Here is an 18,582-nt window from a genome sequence, read left to right as displayed (position 1 = left end):
GTCGCTTGAGTCTTAACTATATAAAAAATAAAAATAAATAAAAATAAAAAAAAAATTAATAATAATTTTATATACAGATTATATATATATATAAATAAAAATAAAAATATATATGTGTTGGAATTTTATTTAATTTGTACAAGCTTCAAGCTCTTTGTTTCTTTTGTTCTCCTTTTACTTTTTTCTTTCTTTATTTCTTTCTTTAAAATGCAATCACGAATTTCTTATCCAGTCCAAGTAAATAACATAAAACTTTATTACATTATGTTAATGATGCACTCATTTAAAATTATTTTTCTTCTTCTTGAATGTTTGTCTAGAAACGTGCATTGGGGATCCCACAAGATCTATCCCAAAAGCAACGGGTGGCTTTCCATCAACAGGTTTCTGACAACAAGAAAATTGTCGACATTACAGTGAAAAATCCAGAAGAACAAAAACATGAATCCGTAAGCAATTATATATATATATATATTCGAACAACACCAATACCCAACAACAATAACAATAAACACCAAAAACGAAGAAAGAAATAAAGAAATAAAGAAATAATACATTAAAATGATTATTATTGTTATTTTCTTTTCTTATAACCACTCATTAGAATGTTTCTGACCAGACAAGACAGATTCCAATGGTAAAATTCAATTTGAATGAATCTTTTATAAGAATCGTTATAATCATATACAATACAAACCAATTGATAAATAATAATAATAATAATAATCAATAGTCTTTTTTGCCCACCAACAACACCGGCATTGAATTACCACGACGAAAAAGTGGACGTTTGGCTTCTAGAGCTGCTACTCCAGAACAAAAGACCCTCTTTGATATCATCAACCCACAGGAAAAGACGCCTACACCAACACCAACGACCAACAGAAACAAGAACAATATCGAAACAGAAGCAACCAACAAGGCTGTTGGAAAATCAGTTAATATCTTGCCACGAAAGAACGCATTGGCACAACAGACATTACTTAACACAACCAAGAGAGCCAAGAAACAGCACGTAAACGAAAACATTGAGGAACCAATCGAAATCTTGCAAACAGAAAATAATGCCTCCATCGAAACATACACAGTAGTAGCAGTAGTAGAAAAAGAAGAAGAGGAAGAGGAAGAACAGCAAAAAGCATCCAGTTCTATTGAAGACACCAGTGTTAAAGCACCTGAAATCAAAGAACGTGTAGAAGCCACATTCGTCGAGCCTCAAACCATCATCTCGGCATCACTGTCATCACCAATTGAAAAAGAAATACCTTTGAATGTACAAATCCCCATTTTAGACAACAATTCAGACGCTGTAAAAGCCCAGGATCAACAGGAATCGATTATGGCAATCAATCAAACCACAACCATTGTAAGTATGTTCACGATTATTATTACTATCGATATTACTATTCTTTTATATTACATACTTACTGACATTTCTATATTATATTGTACCTATAGAACACAGACAATCGTATCGAGGACGAGAAACTAACGCTTACAAGATTACGTGATGCATTGGATATTAAATTGACCTTCCATGCTGCACAAAACCAACCTGTAATCTTTCACAAAATTCAACAATCGCTGTGCAATTCGACAAGAAAGTATGTAAACGAGAAAAGCAAAGAAAATAAAGAAGTGCATTGTTAATCAATTGAATATCTTACCTATATATATATTTTCTTGTTAGGAATATTTCATTGTCTCACATTGCAAAGCTCATATATCTTGCCCCCGAGCTCTACACTATTCAGGCAAAGGCACTTCGTGAACTAGGAAGAACAATCGAGGCTTACCTTTTGGAATTCGGAAGTACATGGATCCCCCCTCTTTCAGGAAAGAGTCTTCAAGATCGTAAAGAAATCCTTGCTTCTAAGATCAAGTTGTTTTTTGGCGCAAGCCCAAAGGTAAATCTAATAATCTCTGTTTTTATTATAAAAGATATATATATATATATCTGCTTATTTTACTTGCATGTTTTTGTTGATTTTAATATATATTATTTTATAAATATTTTTTTCAATTATAAGTCTGATGTTTCTGTACCTGAAGCCGAATTACCAAAGATTGACACCATAGTTAATAAGGATAAGTGGTTGGAAAGAGCAAATTTGCCCGCAAGTGTGAGTACAGATACACCCACAACCACACAAATATAATTCCCATAGTCATATAAATACATAGATAGGAAGAGGAAAAAGAAAGAAAGAACTAAACATTATTGCTTAATACTTACTAAAAATAATAATAATAATTGCGAATTAGGTTCGTGCTGTTCTGGAAAAACAGGAACAAAGGAAAGAGGCAACACTCGCAGCACAAGGTCCAAAACAAACACCAGTAGGAACGGTGAAGGACAGAGCAAGTGCACTTCTTGAACGTGTAAGTATTGTACTCTTCTTTTGTGTGTATGGTATATTTCTAGCTTGTAAATCTCACAAGCCATCTTTTTCTTTTCTTTTTCTTATTTTGGATCTTCAAATATCTAGTTACGGGCAAAGGCAGCAGCAAAGAAGAAGTAAATCAATACTATACATACACACACACACACACACACATATATATATATATATACATACATATAAAATATCCAAAGTTTAGCTGATTATTTGCAAAAATTATCGAATATATAAATCATTACTATTGTATTCACTACAAGACAAATAAAAAAAAAAGGCAAATATATTACTTTAAAATAGACAACATATTTGATACCAGTTTGTATGTGCGCCTTTGTGGCTCAGCAAACATAAATGATCAATTGTTTGTCTGGAGTAAAGAAGGTTAAGCTCAAAATTTACGAAACAGACAACAAAGCAAAATAGAAGATGAGTAACTGGTGTCTTATATTGTTGTTATCATTACTACTGTTTTGGTCTACTGCATTCACCACTATGGTACTCTAGATTACAATATAGACAAGTTATTCTATTCGGCTTGGATCAAATACACCACTTCAACAGTTAGACCTGATGGTGATTAAACATACCCAGAGAGAAAGAGAGATAGTACATTATATTATAAAGTAGTGTATTGTGTATAATGAATATAATATATGTCTGCAAATATCAAGAGATGCCTATGATTGTCATTACGGTCTGATGTTGTTATTTTTCCAAGGCTACATATGTATTCTGATCGGCCATCTGGGCGAACTGCAGGCGTCTACGGCTATCGTTTCGCTTTCTCATGAAACAGAATACCATAAACCCAATAATAACAAGAACCTTTTTTTTTAAAGCAAATTAGCAATAATCTATGATTAATGCGATTGAATCAATTACAAATAAACTTCTTGTTTGTTTTAATTAGATACTTACCACAAATATGACACTGACAATGACACCAGTAGTAGCCTTTGTTGAAAGACCGGAAGACTCGACTGTGGTTGTGGCTTCTTCAACCCCGCGTTTTTCAACCTTGTTGGTTTGGGATCCAAATACAGGCTGGGATGTCCATGTCCAGGTGTTTAGGTCCAGAGCCATGGCAATATCGTCAGTGGCATATCCCAAGTATTCTCCAAATAACACGATCATGTAATTCTCAACTACCACAACTGATCGACCAAGTACATACATATACCGTTAATAAATACAATCAAACCTGTGTTTTTTATTTATTTGTTTTTTTAGATAGGACAAAAGTATAGAGCCTCTTACCAGAATGGCGGCATCTTTTGCTTGGTGGGGTACCGTATGTATTCTTCTTCTCCCAAGTTCTGGACTCAATATTGTACAGCCATATATCATTCATTCCAACCATATTACCTAATAATGATATTAAAGAAGAATGGAATTAGATATTAATTTTTTTTTGCAAGTTTTCAAATTCAAGCCTCATCGATTTTTTTTTGCTCATTCTGATATGGTTGGCTATAGAGATATTATTACTTACTATCACAGCCACCAAACATAACAACAAATTTATTTGTGGGGTCTATAGACAAAATAATAAGAAGCAAGAGAATTTGATGAGTTTAACTGCCATTACTAGCATTATTTTGATTCTTTAATTTTTTGTTACCCATGATTGCAGTGTGGCCGTGTCTAGATTCTGGTAGTGATCCACTGAGCGAAGTGGTACCGGTCAGTTTGCTGTACTTTTTCTCCCCTATATCAATTGCAATGATATCGTCCATCTTTACAAGCACAGACTTTTCCAAATATTCGTAACCTCCAATAACTATAAGTAAATTATCTAATGGAGAGTAGACCATAGATGAGTCCCATGTGGCTTGAGGATAAGTGCTGGTTTCGGAAGTGTAATAGCCCTGGTTCCATGTCTACAAAATATAATATTGAATTGTATTAGAGTTTTTTTTTTAAAAAAAATGAGTAGCCTATTTGCAAAGCCATCAAGTAAAACAAAACTAAAAATGTATATATAAAAATTACCGTGGTGTTAATTTTTACTGCTATATTGTATAGAGTAGTAATCTTTTGAGGTAAGCCTATTTGCGAGTCTCTAATATATATATAAAAATGAGAATTCCGCTTAAATTACTATATGTTCTTCTTGTTTCTTTTCTCTTGTTATACTAAAGTTTTTCTTTTTTTCGTTCTTTCATTCATTTTCAATTCATCAGCCCTTACGTTACACCACCAAAGGACCAGATTGCACCATTGGCATACACTGCTGGAGTTGTAACTCTATATAGAAAAATATATATACATATATTGAATGTTTGAGACGTCAAGATTTTAAATATATCAATATATACATTAGTTTCTTACATGGGTTTATAGTTATTCATTTGCTTCCACAATTTTTTTGATGTTGAGTAAGTGTAGCCATAGTTGGGAGGGCATCCAGGGCAGACCTTTCCACCTTCTATGTAAATTGAGTCATCGTCTCCTGTGGGAGAAAACATGAACTTGGATGCAGCTTGCGGAGCCACATCGCCTGAAGCCTTTGGAATAGTTTTCCACTCTAAAGTCTTTAGATCCATCGTGCCTTTGTCTGTGATGTCTAGACTAAATACTGGCATATCATTGGAAGCACTAGAGAATGGCTCTCCACCTACAAACACATTTAATATACTTGGAAAACAAGAAACAATACTATTGACTCTATATGGTTTAACTTTTGTTTTACCAAAGCAATATATCTCTCTGCTGTGTTTAATGTAAGCACACCCTTAATAAAGCAAATAGAAGACAGAATTCTTTTGAGTACAACAGCACATATATATATATATATATACATATCATCGTTTTGTTTTAAACGCATAAGAAACAATAAATTTACCTTGTCCATATCGAGATTCAATTGCCTGAACAGTTCCAGCAAGGGCAAGGCAGATCAATCCCAGAATTGGTTTGTACATAGAGAGTTATATAAAATGAAAATGAAAAGAGAATAGGTAGTCAAAAAGATAATTATCAAAGGAATCCAATGTTAAAATGTATGTATGCATATATATATATATATATATAGCTACAAAATCTGTACGACATTTAATCTATCCAAGAGAAAAAATCAGCTTCATACTTATATAAATATAAATATATACATATTTGTACATTTATCTATCAATATAAAACACATTTACGTGTAACCATGGGATAATGGTTGGTTAAGCCCAGCCATTTAATTCAAATATATTTGCAGAACAGGCTGTGCTGCTTAGATGATTTTTCTTCTTCTTCTTTGTATTCCTGTGCCTATTCACCAAAGCCATGTGTGTGGCTAAGGTCGTTATATGAATATAAATTCATATTTACATCTATATTTCTACAGAAAATAAGCTGTGCCTAATTAGAGCCTATGGTTCTGTTATAAGGTTGTTGGTTCTCACATAAATATTTTATATCATGGTATAAATCGCCTCAGCCAACAGATTTTTCAATTTGCTTTCACGAATTAGAGCGTTTCACCAAGTTTCTTTTTATTTTTATTTGGTGCTTGACATTTCAATGCAGTAATACTTTAGTCAGCATCCAACAATAATAAATATTGTAAGAAAAAAAAGAGAACGAAAATAAGCTATTCTGTGAAAAATACTTTGAACACTTTTGGGTACGATATTATTAAGTCAGACTTTCTGTAATTTTTGACTTTAATATAGCCAGCACTTATGCAGATTAAATATCTTTTATTTAACAATTAATGGTATACCTACTACTACTACTACTACTACTACTAAAAAAATTCTAAATTTCGGCCAAGTCTACAACATTTAAGCATTTAAACTTTTTTTTGCATACTCATCGCAGTCAATAATTTAGGCAAAATCAAACTGTCGCTACGTCAAAAATCTAGCGTCTAAAAGCTGGTGAAACCCTCCCCTATTCTGATTTAAAGATCAAAATAACCTTTAAACAACCATTTTTGAAACAATAGAATATAGTGATTACATTTTACTTTTTTTTTGAAGTATTAAAATAGGTATCTGGCTAATGCTTATAAATGTATTCTGATAATAATAGTAATAAATATTCATGTCAAATAACGAATTTCTTCCTATAATTGTAACAGAAATAAGAAGGAAATTGTGTCGAAGCCACAACTGGTAGAAAATTGAAAAATACTTTTACACAAGTAATCTGATAACAATCTTTTTTTTTATACATCAGTAACATAGATATATCTATATAAAAATTAATAAGCCAGACAGACTCAAAAAATTCTGTGACCAATAAATCAAAGATGTTCATAGAGAATAATCAAGGTGACGTGAATCAATTGATATAGGGGACAAATTTGTTTTTGATTCTCGATAGGGGGGAATCATGGATCATGGATCATGGATCATGGATCATGGATCATGGATTTTGATTTTTAGCTGTGGGTTTTGTGGATCAGGATTTTTGGCTGTATTTTCCGATAGATGCCAAACATCAGATACGATGACCCCTTGTCTTTGGCCTAAAAATGGCAACAAAGTGAAGAAGAAGCATGTAAATCTCCACTGACACCCAACGAGCACGGACCTTTTGAAATAGTATATAAAGGCTTGACATTTTTGCACTTCTTTCCTTTTTATTACATACTTTTAACCTCGTCTCTTCTACCAAGCCTTTCTTTACCTTTACCTTTACCTTTACACCACACAACCAACACTCTACAATGCAGATCCTCTCTATCCAAAAGCGTATTATCTCAAAGTGCCAGCGTCGCCAGTCTTCAACTACTAATACCACAAGCCGTGTTTCCACATTCACTTCATCAATGGATCAATGCATGAAAGGCCTCGCTTCAGTCAAGAAAGCCTTTAGCTGTAACAAAGTCCAAAACACAGTCGCACCTTCAATGATTTCATCTTCATCGACAATCTCTGATGACTCCTTTGTTTCTGCCCTTTCTGATGACGAGAACTTTTCCAAATCTTGCCCAGTATCTGAAAAATCCATGGCCCTGGATTCAATTATCTTTGATCATCCTTCAGTCACAGTCCGCATTAGACCAGCCGCCTATCGCTCCTCTTAAATCGATTTCAATCATTTGTACATACAACCACTGTAAAAAAAAATACCCACATACCCACCTATACACTGTATCATAAGCCAGCCCTTTTTCAACCAATATATATATATATATAATATCCACTGCATTATCTATACATCATCAAAATTATCACACCCAAACAAGAAAGCTCCCTAAACCAAACTCCTAAAATAAAATATAAAAAAAAGAGAACCATAAATAATACATGTGGTTGCTCTTTGTCTTCAATACCAATAAATATATGAATTTCATATTTCTCTTAAAAAAACATGTACTTCTTTTGTCTCTGACTGTATTTGGATTTGGATTTAGCTAGCTTATAATAAGAATTAATATAGTGAGGTGAGATTACTTCATAAATACGCTTAATTATAGCTCACTATACGACTACAATCCATGATCAATAAATTTAAAGATACTGTAATGTATAGTCGAGTTAAATGTCATCATGGTAAGCACTGCTTTAAAAAGAAATTTACTGATTCCAAGTTAAAATACACTATATATTGTTTATTTATTAACGAGAGGGTTATATTTTTACTACAAAGGTTTGTGTCCTTTAAAAGACAAATATACCTTATTGTCATGTTTGATACGATTTGGTTAATTTCACTCTTCCAATTATATCTCTATATACAAGCACACACACACACACACACACACAATACTTTTTTCCCTTTTAACAATCACAAGCACAAGAATTTCTCTATACATATACATCTCAGCTACAAAAATAATACTATCCCATAGAAAACTAAAAGAGAATAAAGCCTTCTGTAGGCATTATATATATATATATATATGTATGTATGTATATAATAAAAGCGCAAAAAAACAACAACACAGAACGAGAGAGAGAGAGAAAACAAATTATGATTTGAGATATTTACAATTTTCCATGGTAATGATCCGACAACTCATCAAGTAAAAGCTGTCGTGCCTTAATTCCCTGAATTCTTCGACGATGTCCAGCCAACCAGAGCATTGTTTCGGCATATGTTCTAGGCAACACCCTCTTGACCTTTACTGCATCATCCGTACATGCCATTGTAAAGTAAAACACATTTGTAGTCTCTCGCTTTCCGCTATGGATGTCAATCACCTGGGCAACCACACGCAATTGAAGTGTCCGATGAGGATAACCCTCCGCATGAACAACTCCTGCCTTTAGATTCAGGACCGCACCAACGTGAACCGGCTTTCTAAAGATCACTTGGTCCATTGCCAAAAGATTGTTTCCCGGGGTATTGGTAAACAAGGCTGCTTCGGCATAAGCCAGTTCATATGCTCTTCGCATCAGGTATCCACCAAAGATGTTGTTGTGGATATTACGGTCCTGGGGCTGCATCAAGAAATTGCTCTGTAGACGAGTATCCGACATCCAGATCAGGTTTTCTGGTAAGGGCATTCGACCGTCGGGTAATGTTGTGCTAGTAAAAGTGTCTTCGGATGTATCGCAATATTGGGAGTATTGAAGAAATATGTCATGAATTGCCAGGCGTTCATCCGGAGTTGGAGGTTGTCGTGTGAGTGCATTATCTGCAGTCTTTTGCTTACGCCTCTTGTTGGCCTTTGCGAATTCAAACATACGTCTCTCTGCTGACGACGTTGTAATCAGCGGGTTGACACTGATTGGCTTGTTGGTGTATGAATCAAGAGCAACCATGGTGAAGCGTGTGGCAAGAATAGTGTTGGGACCAAGCATACCAATATCCTCTGGCTTAATTACAGTTTTTGCCTCATTATCTCTCATGTCATAATCTTCACCAACTGTTTCTGCCTTGATAAAAACTTGATAATATTATACATATAAATATATTTTTGGTAAGTTGGTGTCAGAGTAAATAATGATAGCATTATTAATACAAAATATATGAATAATCACAATAACAATCAAAAGCCCTCACACACTTACTTACTTTCCATCGAACTATTTCCCACGTACGAAACATGACCACTGAGCTTGTAGTTTTCAACCGCATCAGGCATCATAAGGTCCAATCTATCCACACTTGCGGTGACAATTGTGGTCGGAGGAGCATCCGGATCCCCAGTATCTACATGCTTATAAGCAATGGCTCCTGCCAATGAGTCCAGATCTAACAAAGTATGTCAAGTTTAATATGTATATAATTCTTACAATGTACCGTATAAATAAACCAAAAATAATAATAATTAACAACACCTTCTAATAATTTCCCTGTTCGAATTCGTCCATCTGCAAAGATATATTCATCCAACAAAGCTGGAGAGGACTTGAAAGGAAGAAATTCTTCTATATAACTGTCTGACATCTGACGTGAAATGGAAAATAAGAACATTAAGCTCCAAAAAAAAACATATGGATGGATATATGAAACGCGTAAACAAGAAGAAGTGGTTTGCTACTTACAGTCTTTTTTACTAGAATACGATCCTTGAACGCAGTAGGAGGACCTAATGGCTTCAGATTCTCTCTTTCCATTATTTTATCCATCCAGAAACGAGTTCTACGCATATCCGTAGGCCGAGAACCTAAAGAGGTTCATTTATTTATTTATTTGCTTATTTGCTTATATATATTTATATATCAAATCAACCAAGTGTTTTATTTTATTGCGAGTAACGACTTACTCTTGGCTTCAATGGCTTGTTGGCTATTAAAGCGAGAGAAAGGTGTGTGAAGTGCACGATAATTTAAGAGACGTCGCAGATGACTTGCGATTGCATGTCGATGATTAACAAACATAAATGAATACAAACAAACAAACAAACAAACAAACAAGCAAGAAAACAAGAAAACAAGAAAACAAACAAAAAAACAAAAAAAGACGAGACAGCTATGACTCTTTTGAATGAACTCTCAACGTCATCTCGGGAAATATTATGCCCGTGAAGCTATTTTCTCTCTCACTCTTTCCCTTTTATTGATGTTTTCCTTTGATGTGGCCACATTCCTTGAGTGCTACTTGAGCGCATTTATTGATATCTCTAAATCTATCTGCACCCAGTTGCGTGCCTTTATTATATATATATATATATTAATATAAGCATAGATATACATAGTAGATATATACAGATACACATTTCACATAATAGATATAGATATAGATATAGATTGTATTTAATATATTTATATTCAAATAAAAAAAACAGATCCTTTTATATACAAAACACACTCATAAAAAAGAAAGAAAGAAAAATGTACCTCCAAACCACCGACTCACGATTACCATCACATTTTCAACATTGGCCATTTGTAATAGATGTAATAAACGCCCTTAAAATCACACACACACACATAAACATATAAATAAATCAATAAAGGATGGGTATCAGAACTATAGACTCTTACCACCTGCAGCAGTCTCTCCATCATCGTCACCCCTTTCCAGAATCTGATTACCGCTTATGATGCGATATGCCATAATATTATGGGTTGCCTTTGCAATTTTTTTGTTTTCAAGTAATCTAGCACGTACTACTCGAACTTGGTCTACATTCTGAACTTGAGCTACATGAGCCACAAAAACAGACTTTCTATCTACCAAAGGCTCTTTGGTGGAGTAGATTGGAATGTCATTTTGAGAGCTTAACCAGCGTCTACTAAAATAACATCCTCCGACTCTTCTAATTGAGCAAGATGAGAGCATACCCAAAGTAAAAAGAATAAAACAAAGCAAAAAAAGCCGAGTGCAAAGAGATTTATGTATATAGAAGGAGGTAGTAAAAAGAAAGAAAGAAGGAATAGAAGAAAGGAATAGGAAAAAAACCGAAAAGAATAAAAAAAAAAAAAAAGAATGAAGTGTGACTTGTGCTTCCAAAGGCTTCTTCCTTAAGACACACATCATGGATCTGAATGATGCCAATCAATGGCGGTTAGGTTACGACAAGCTTTGGGCAAGCCAACTTGATGACCCTATAAACTGCTTAGCTGTTGGAAAACCCTTCCTGGAAGAATTGAGCGAAGAAAATGATGTGTTGGTTGGAACCACTGCTGGACGTGTACTCATTTTGAATCAGACAAAGGTACCAAAAAAAGAAAGAAACAGAAACACATTAGCTTCATTATAATTTATTAATGTCTCAATAAATAATTTTTTCTTTTAAAAAAATGAAAGCCTGTAGAGGGTCTCTTGGATACCAAAGGAAACTCTATCCAGGCTCTCAAATTGCATGATTTGACAGGCTATGGTGCACTTGACTTGGTGGTTGGAGACTCTGATGGTGTGGTAACCCTGTTTTCCCGCCAACAGATTCTTAGCAAACGAGAGCTAGGTTCTGCAGTAATGCAAATCGAGATTTATGAGGATCAAGGTATGGGTGAAATGTATTTTTTTTTCTTTAAAAATCATTGTTAATTTTATTACTATTATTTTATATTTATATTTATATTTATATTTATATGTGTGTGTGCGCTAGTGTTAATACATATGTATGCTATATGAACCCACCTAAAAAAAAGCTGGAGGTTACGAGATAATTGCCGGTGATATGCATGGTACTCTTACTAGCTTTCAACAGCACGATGCTCTGTGGAAGCTAAATGTTGCAGAGGAATCTGCAAAAGTAGCCACTTTGGGGATTGCAGGAAGACGGTCTCCTTACATCCGCTGTGTACTATCGACCACATTAAAGGATTTATCTGGATTGAATGTGTCTTGTCTGCTTGCATGTGATGGGTGGCCATTTGTTCACTTTGTACAAGAAGGAGAGAAAATAATGACCTTGCGCGTACCGTCAATTATTCATTCAGTAAGCTCTCATCATATTTTCATAATTTAACAACAAATCAAATTAAATAAAATCAAATCAAACAGATGTGTGCAGGTCATTTTTTGACAACTTCCACAGAAAAATCATTAAATGACCAGCAACCTAAAGCAATTCATGCTGGTCAAGATGTCAAAATAAATTCAAAGCAAGTATTACTAGCAGGGGAGGATGGAAATGTCTACATACTAGTGAATTTTGAGGTAAGAATACTATACAAAGGATGAAATGCTGTACATATACAAATGTAAATATAAATATAAATATAAAAAAACTGCTAGGTTTATTTGTGGTTTACAGTCGGAATTTGCCTCACCAACATCCTAACGTTCCGTCCTTCTTGGCTTCTTGAAGAAGAACCTGATATTATCATTTGCGCTGGCCAATCAAATGGAGTTTATATATATCATGGTAGAAAGGTACAAAAATTATAGCATATAACTTTATAAATAAATAAATGAGAAAGAAAAAAGGAATGAAAACTTATGAATGTCTTCTATCTAGATGGTTGGTGAAATTACAACCGCAGACTGGCCTCATGCTATGACAATGGGTGATGTCAATGCGGATGGTCAAGACGAACTTGTGTTAGGATTATTGGATCAGACTGTTGAAGTATATCGATTGAATCAAATCAAATCAAAGGACGAGATGATGATGTCTTGTTAAAAACCTTTTTAATATAAATAAACATTATTGCTATATTAAATCAACAATACCAAAGAAAAAGAAAAGACGTGTTTGTGTTTCATTTAAAATTTATTGTGTTTCATTGCAAAGCAAAATATGTATTCATACATAGATATATATAATCAGTTATTCATAATATATTTGATATAAACTAAGCTAAGATAAACATATAAACCTAAACTACTTGGGATTCATTGAAAAATAAGGTTGTTTAACCAACAATTCCATCAAAGGCATCAGCAGTCTTAGAGATAACTCTCTGGAACCAACCGCGAGCAGGCTTGTTTTCCTCGTTAGCAATTGTAACTTGTTTATGTTCCAAGAATGTCTGAACACTTTCAGCCAGGACATCCAAACCGTCAATTTCAAGATCATATTTAGCGGTGGTGGTAACGGACTCATCACGTTGGACAAAGACAGTCAAAGAACCGGCCTTCTTGGCAGCATCGAGTACACGAGGATTGGCAGATACAACAGCGAGTTGCTGAGGGCTCTGGAGTCCAAGGAATCGGGATGTACCAGACACCAAGCCATCAGTGCTGGACTTGGAGAACTGGCCAAACATTTCGGAAGAGAACTGGGCGTGCCAGCACATGCAACCGCTCATGGCAAGATCGACCATGGACGAGGTGGAAAGGGTATCTGAGATGGCAACAGTCTTGTAGCGGACATTCTGCTGCTTCTTGATGCGATGAATGGCCGAAGTAGACTCGCCAAACAAAACCAGGTTGTGCCAGGTGACAATAAGCTGGTCAATTTCGGACTCGGACACCAAATCTTCAATGTCTGCGGTCTTGAACTCGTTGACAAGAACGGCACGAATGGCTTCATCGTCGGTGGCGTGGACATGATCAAGCTTGTGCTGATGGAACAAGATGTACCAACGAGCTACAAACGAGCTAAAATCAAATTGGGACAGCTTGGACTCTTTCTTGGACAAAACGATCTTTTGCCATGTAATAGAGAGCGACTTGCGGTAATCAACAACGGTATCAACAACATCGAAAGCGAAAGCGCGGACATTATCGAATGATCTAGGAAGTTCTGTTGTCTCGACCCAAGTGGTGGTCTTGCCTTCAAAGGCTGCACTGATGGCAGTGTGGGTAGCGTTATCAAGAATGTGGAAGACGCGTTCCTTGGTACGAGTGATAATTGTCGTCAATCGTTCTTCAACGACCTGGTACTCCTCAACATCGACACGACTAATTGCTTCATTCACAAGAGTAATCTGGAATTCCACAGTAGCGTTGACGTTGTCAATGCAATCAAGGGCCTGCTTGTGGGCGGTAGTCACCAATGTTGTAACTTCGGTGCTAGTCTGGGAAGTGGCCGAAGTTTGATCGATCGATACAAACTTCAACTTGGCCTCCTGAATCAAGACAGCCTTCTTTTTCTCAGCCTCGGTGATCAGAACAGTTATTTCCTGTCTGACATTGGGACCACCACGGCGGGTGACGACACGAATGTCTTCATGCAGAGTATCAAGCCAGCGTGTAAGGGTAGTCTTGGTTTCTTCTACAACAACCTGGACTTCAACACGAGTGCGCTCGACAATTTGTTCCTGGGTCTCTTGAACAACGACAACGGTCTTCTCATCAGATCCCTTAGTAACCTGGGTAGACTCAGTACTAACGTGGACAGCAAGGGCCTTCTCGAGCTGCTTCTTGGAAATCAAAGTGTAGTTCTCGATCTGATTCTTCAGAGTTACGGAGCTAGTGGTAGAGGTGCTCTTGGTCACCAAAGTCTTGATCTGGGTAGTCTGGGTGACGGTAGTGGTACGGATCCATTGAATTGTCTTGTAGAACGACTGTCTGTTCTCAGCCTTGTCGATACATCCATGCTGGATCTTTTCCAATGTCTTGTCCAAATCAGCCTGAGCCTCATCGACAATCACTGTCACATCTTGAGACACATTTTCTCCTCCTTGCTCTGTGCGAACAATGATCTTCTGTGTCAATGTGGTGTACCAAGTATCAACGGTCTTCTGAACTTCTTCGACAGTCGACTTCTCGATTACTTGAACCTTCTGCTGGATCTTAATAGCTTCAGCACATTTCTTATCTTCGTGATCCTTGTAAGTAGTGTAAGCAACGGCGGCAGCAGCGGCTACTGCAGCAGTGCTCAAAACAACCTTTCCAACTTGCTTTCCAAGGCTGTGCTTCTTTGTCTCGTTCTTGACAACTTCGGTGTGGGAAGTAATCTCATCTTGCAACTTTGTCTCGTTCTTAGTCATAGATTCCTCAAAGGTAGTCTTGTCCTGGAACACGTTATCGGACACGGCAGTCTTGACGGCAGTCAACTGGCTCTTGGCACTGTTTGTTAGCTTACCAAAGTAAGAGTCAATCTGTTCAGTTGTTTCGGTGTTGGACTCGGTCTTCGAAGTCTTCTTCAGTACATCGATCTTCTCCTTCAATTCGACTTCGGCTTCAGCAATAATTACATCAGCCTCAACCTTGGCCTCTTCACTGTCACGGTCGACAAGTTTAGAAAGCTTGGTTTTGAGGTTGTTGTACCAGCTCTTAACGGTCTCGTTGGCCTTCTCGGTAGTATCAACAACGGTTGTATCTACAACCTCGACATCTTCAACCTGAATTGTAACCTTCTCCTTCTCTGTTTGCTTGACTAAAAATAAAAAAATATAAATATTTATGCTTAATCGACACGTTACAATTAAGTACATACCATCGCTCTTGACTTTCTCGGATACAGTAGTAAAGGTGGTATCAATCTCCTGCTTGGTCTTCTCGGAAACCTCGGTGAACTTCTCTTGGAGAGCAGAAGTATCAGTGGTCTCGGTAATTACGTTCTTGACTTGGGTCAACTGGGCAGCAATTGAATCCTTGATGGAAACAAGAGCAGTTCCAACGGATCCCTTGATGGTCTCGTCGTCCTCCTCGTCTTCCTCCTTCAATACGGTGCTGATCTCCTCCTCAGCCTTCTCAGTGATTTTGGCAATGTCCTCCTTAACATTTTCACCACCCTCTTGGATACGGGAGTTAATGGTCTCAGTGAGTCTGGAGAACCAGCCTGTTGCAGCGACACGCTTGGCTTCGACAATTGAAGCAGCCTTCTTCGTCTTCTGTACAACGGCTTCGGCATGAACAACAGAAGTGAACTTGACACGGTTCTTAAGATCATCAAAGTGTTCATTGATTTTCTTGGTAGTAGACTTGGCCAGTGTTTCGAGCTGGCTCTTGACATCAGTGCCGTTTTCAATAGCTTGAATGGCAACATGCTCAACTTCTACGGTTTGGGTAGAGGCTGTCTGCTCAATAATAGTCAGCTGGGCAAGGTATTCTTCGCGATCCTTTGTTGACGTGCAGTGCTTAACACCTTCGGTTCTAGCTTGCTCGATAATCACTGTAAGCTCTTTTCTGTAACTCTCGACAACAACTGTAACTTGTTCAGTCTTCTTGGTCTGAGAAGTAGTAATGACTTGAGTGGTCATGGTAGAGAAACGCTTGGTGATCTCGGTTCTAGTCTTCTCAATAACACTATCGGCTGTCTCGTAAGTAACGCGGACATCATCGGTCTTCACAACCTTGGTATCTTTAGAGTTCTTGGTCAATTTGGACAATCCAACAGCGCCTGCAACTGCAGCTGCAGAGCCGAGAACAGCGCGGCTAAGGGTCTGACCAATACTGGTCTTGGCCTCGGTCTTGACAACTTCGGACTCAGTAGTGATGTCTTCTTGCAACTTGGTCTCAGTCTTCTTGATAGACTCTTCGAAAGTGGTCTTGTCCTGGAAGGCATTCTCAGAAACAGCAGTCTTGACAGCAGTCAATTGGTTCTTGACAGTGTCGGTGATCTTGCTGAAGTAAGAATCCAAATGCTCGTTGGTCTCTGTCTTCGACTCAGTCTTGGAAGTCTTCTTAAGGACATCGATCTTCTCCTTCAATTCAGTCTCAGCTTCAGCGATAATAACTTGGGCCTCGGCCTTGGCTTCTTCAGAGTCGTTGCCAACAAGAGTGGACAGCTTGGTAGTGAGGTTGCTATACCATCCCTGGACAGTTTCGGTAGCTTCCTTGGTAGTGTCGGCAACTGAGGTCTCGACAGCCTGGACAGTGAACTTCTCCTTCTCGGTTCGCTTGACTATAAAACAGAAACATCAGTAAACTATATACACTAAAAAAAAATTAATATTTACCATCATTCTGAACCTTGTCGGTGACAGTAGTAAAGGTGGTATCAATCTCCTGCTTGGTCTTCTCGGAAACCTTGGTGAACTTCTCTTGGAGAGCAGAAGTGTCAGTGGTCTCGGTAATTACGTTCTTGACTTGGGTCAACTGGGCAGCAATTGAATCCTTGATAGAAACAAGAGCAGTTCCAACGGATCCCTTGATGGTCTCGTCGTCCTCCTCGTCTTCCTCCTTCAATACGGTGCTGATCTCCTCTTCAGCCTTCTCGGTGATCTTGGCAATATCCTCCTTGACATTGTCACCTCCCTCCTGGATACGAGAGTTGATGGTCTCAGTGAGCTTAGAGAACCAGCCAGCAGTAGCGACACGCTTGGCTTCGACAGCGGATGCAGCTTTCTTGGTCTTCTCTACGACTTCTTCGGCGTGAACAACAGATGAAAAGGTAATGCTAGACTTGAGCTTGTCAAAATGATCATTGACTTTCTCGGTTGTAGATAAAACTAATGTCTCTATCTGACTTTTAACATCAGCGTCAGTCTCTATTGCGCGGATTGCAACTTGTTCAACTTCAGTAGTCTGGGTAGCAGCAAGTCGCTCGATAACAACCAATTGTTCTAGGTATTCCTTGCGTTCCTTCTTAGTGGTGCAGTGCTTTACACCTTCAACTCTGGCACGCTCGACAATAACTGTCAGTTCCTTTTGATAGGATTTAACAACTACGCTGACTTCTTCGGTTTTCTTGGCTTCAGATGTGGTGATAACTTGTGTAGTCAACGTAGAGAACCATCTGTTGATCTCGGTTCTTGTGTTTTCAATAACAGTCTCGGTAGTCTCAATAATAACAGCTTCTTCTTGTGTCTTCACAATTTTGTTGGAATCATGCTTCTTGGTAATTCCGATTACGCCAATAAGACCTGCCGCCACTGCGGCAGAGCCAAGTACAACATTACCCAGGGTCTCGGAAATAGTCTTTTTCTTAGCTTCAGTCTTAACAACTTCAGTATGGCTAGCAATTTCTTCCTGCAACTTGGTCTCGCCCTTGTTCCAAGAATTCTCAAAAGTAACCTTATCCTCGAAAGCATTCTCTGATACGGCTGTCTTGACAGATGTCAGCTGTTTCTTAACACTGTTTGTAAGCTGGCCAAAGTAAGAATCAATGTGTTCGGTAGATTCGGTCTTGGTAGTGGTCTTCGAAGTCTCTTTAATATCATCCAACTTCTTCTTCAAGTCAACTTCTGCCTCTTCAATTATAACTGCTGCTTCAGCCTTGGCTTCTGGAGTATTAACTTCCACAAGTGAAGAAAGTTTGGTCTTAAGGTTGCTGTACCAGCTTTCCACGGTTTCAGTAGCCTTCTTTGTGGTGCTATCAACTTCGACAGTGTCAACGGTTATAAGGTCATTTGCCTTGACAGTAACCTTCTCGGTCTCAGTGTGCTTAACTATAAGAGGATATCAATCAGTATAATTCTAAAAATAATTCAATTTAATAAACACACCATCAGTCTTGACTTTATCAGTAACGGTGTTAAAGGTGTTATCAATCTCATGCTTGGTC

The 18,582-nt window shown here is 37.3% G+C and overlaps 7 protein-coding genes across 7 annotated transcripts; 3 read left to right on the top strand and 4 right to left on the bottom strand.

The window, feature by feature from the left end:
• Window positions 1-162: 162 nt before the first annotated feature.
• Window positions 163-2,661, top strand: PHYBLDRAFT_179514 (hypothetical protein). Its single transcript, XM_018438157.1, has 9 exons — window positions 163-237; window positions 321-449; window positions 605-637; window positions 734-1,366; window positions 1,459-1,604; window positions 1,691-1,907; window positions 2,031-2,123; window positions 2,266-2,382; window positions 2,490-2,661. Exons 1-9 carry the CDS (start codon window positions 208-210, stop codon window positions 2,520-2,522), a joined length of 1,431 nt encoding a protein of 476 aa, XP_018296337.1. The 5' UTR covers window positions 163-207; the 3' UTR covers window positions 2,523-2,661.
• Window positions 2,662-3,107: 446 nt separating this feature from the next.
• Window positions 3,108-5,364, bottom strand: PHYBLDRAFT_185164 (hypothetical protein; the record flags this gene model as incomplete). The annotated part of the gene is made up of 10 exons (XM_018439039.1): window positions 5,248-5,364; window positions 5,095-5,136; window positions 4,734-5,019; window positions 4,593-4,649; window positions 4,395-4,464; window positions 4,024-4,282; window positions 3,895-3,936; window positions 3,660-3,767; window positions 3,321-3,556; window positions 3,108-3,227 (listed from the first exon to the last, which is right to left on the bottom strand). The coding sequence occupies exons 1-10, from the start codon at window positions 5,324-5,326 to the stop codon at window positions 3,108-3,110; spliced, it is 1,299 nt and encodes a 432-aa protein (XP_018296336.1). The 5' UTR covers window positions 5,327-5,364.
• Window positions 5,365-6,731: 1,367 nt separating this feature from the next.
• PHYBLDRAFT_140395 (hypothetical protein) lies at window positions 6,732-7,428 on the top strand (the record flags this gene model as incomplete). The annotated part of the gene is made up of 2 exons (XM_018430392.1): window positions 6,732-6,899; window positions 7,018-7,428. 2 exons carry the CDS (start codon window positions 6,732-6,734, stop codon window positions 7,426-7,428), a joined length of 579 nt encoding a protein of 192 aa, XP_018296335.1.
• Window positions 7,429-8,332: 904 nt separating this feature from the next.
• Window positions 8,333-9,943, bottom strand: PHYBLDRAFT_163413 (hypothetical protein; the record flags this gene model as incomplete). The annotated part of the gene is made up of 4 exons (XM_018434795.1): window positions 8,333-9,237; window positions 9,366-9,545; window positions 9,587-9,740; window positions 9,839-9,943. The coding sequence occupies 4 exons, from the start codon at window positions 9,941-9,943 to the stop codon at window positions 8,333-8,335; spliced, it is 1,344 nt and encodes a 447-aa protein (XP_018296334.1).
• Window positions 9,944-10,349: 406 nt separating this feature from the next.
• On the bottom strand, window positions 10,350-11,078 carry PHYBLDRAFT_163412 (hypothetical protein; the record flags this gene model as incomplete). The annotated part of the gene is made up of 3 exons (XM_018434794.1): window positions 10,350-10,444; window positions 10,634-10,705; window positions 10,781-11,078. 3 exons carry the CDS (start codon window positions 11,076-11,078, stop codon window positions 10,350-10,352), a joined length of 465 nt encoding a protein of 154 aa, XP_018296333.1.
• Window positions 11,079-11,274: 196 nt separating this feature from the next.
• PHYBLDRAFT_163411 (hypothetical protein) lies at window positions 11,275-12,867 on the top strand (the record flags this gene model as incomplete). Its single annotated transcript, XM_018434793.1, has 6 exons — window positions 11,275-11,454; window positions 11,547-11,742; window positions 11,891-12,180; window positions 12,246-12,401; window positions 12,480-12,617; window positions 12,703-12,867. 6 exons carry the CDS (start codon window positions 11,275-11,277, stop codon window positions 12,865-12,867), a joined length of 1,125 nt encoding a protein of 374 aa, XP_018296332.1.
• A 71-nt stretch (window positions 12,868-12,938) lies between these two features.
• Window positions 12,939-18,575, bottom strand: PHYBLDRAFT_179511 (hypothetical protein). The gene is made up of 4 exons (XM_018438156.1): window positions 18,524-18,575; window positions 17,036-18,466; window positions 15,571-16,980; window positions 12,939-15,510 (listed from the first exon to the last, which is right to left on the bottom strand). The coding sequence occupies exons 3-4, from the start codon at window positions 16,334-16,336 to the stop codon at window positions 13,100-13,102; spliced, it is 3,177 nt and encodes a 1,058-aa protein (XP_018296331.1). The 5' UTR covers window positions 16,337-16,980; window positions 17,036-18,466; window positions 18,524-18,575; the 3' UTR covers window positions 12,939-13,099.
• Between the last annotated feature and the right edge of the window lie 7 nt (window positions 18,576-18,582).

This window comes from Phycomyces blakesleeanus (assembly GCF_001638985.1).
Source record: "Phycomyces blakesleeanus NRRL 1555(-) unplaced genomic scaffold PHYBLscaffold_3, whole genome shotgun sequence".
Taxonomy (NCBI): Eukaryota; Fungi; Mucoromycota; class Mucoromycetes; order Mucorales; family Phycomycetaceae; genus Phycomyces; species Phycomyces blakesleeanus.
The sequence above is the reverse complement of the archived record's forward strand: the minus strand, read 5'-3'. Positions and strand labels throughout refer to the sequence as shown.

Coding starts and splice junctions, on each gene's coding strand:
- PHYBLDRAFT_179514 (XM_018438157.1), top strand. CDS start 208: ATGCAATCACGAATTTCTTATCCAGTCCAA. Junction 450..604: donor AAGAACAAAAACATGAATCC/GTAAGCAATTAT, acceptor ACCACTCATTAG/AATGTTTCTGACCAGACAAG. Junction 1,908..2,030: donor TTTTTGGCGCAAGCCCAAAG/GTAAATCTAATA, acceptor TTCAATTATAAG/TCTGATGTTTCTGTACCTGA.
- PHYBLDRAFT_179511 (XM_018438156.1), bottom strand. CDS start 16,336: ATGACCACTCAAGTCATTACTACTTCTCAGACCAAGAAGACTGAACAA. Junction 15,511..15,570: donor CGAGAAAGTCAAGAGCGATG/GTATGTACTTAA, acceptor TTTTATTTTTAG/TCAAGCAAACAGAGAAGGAG.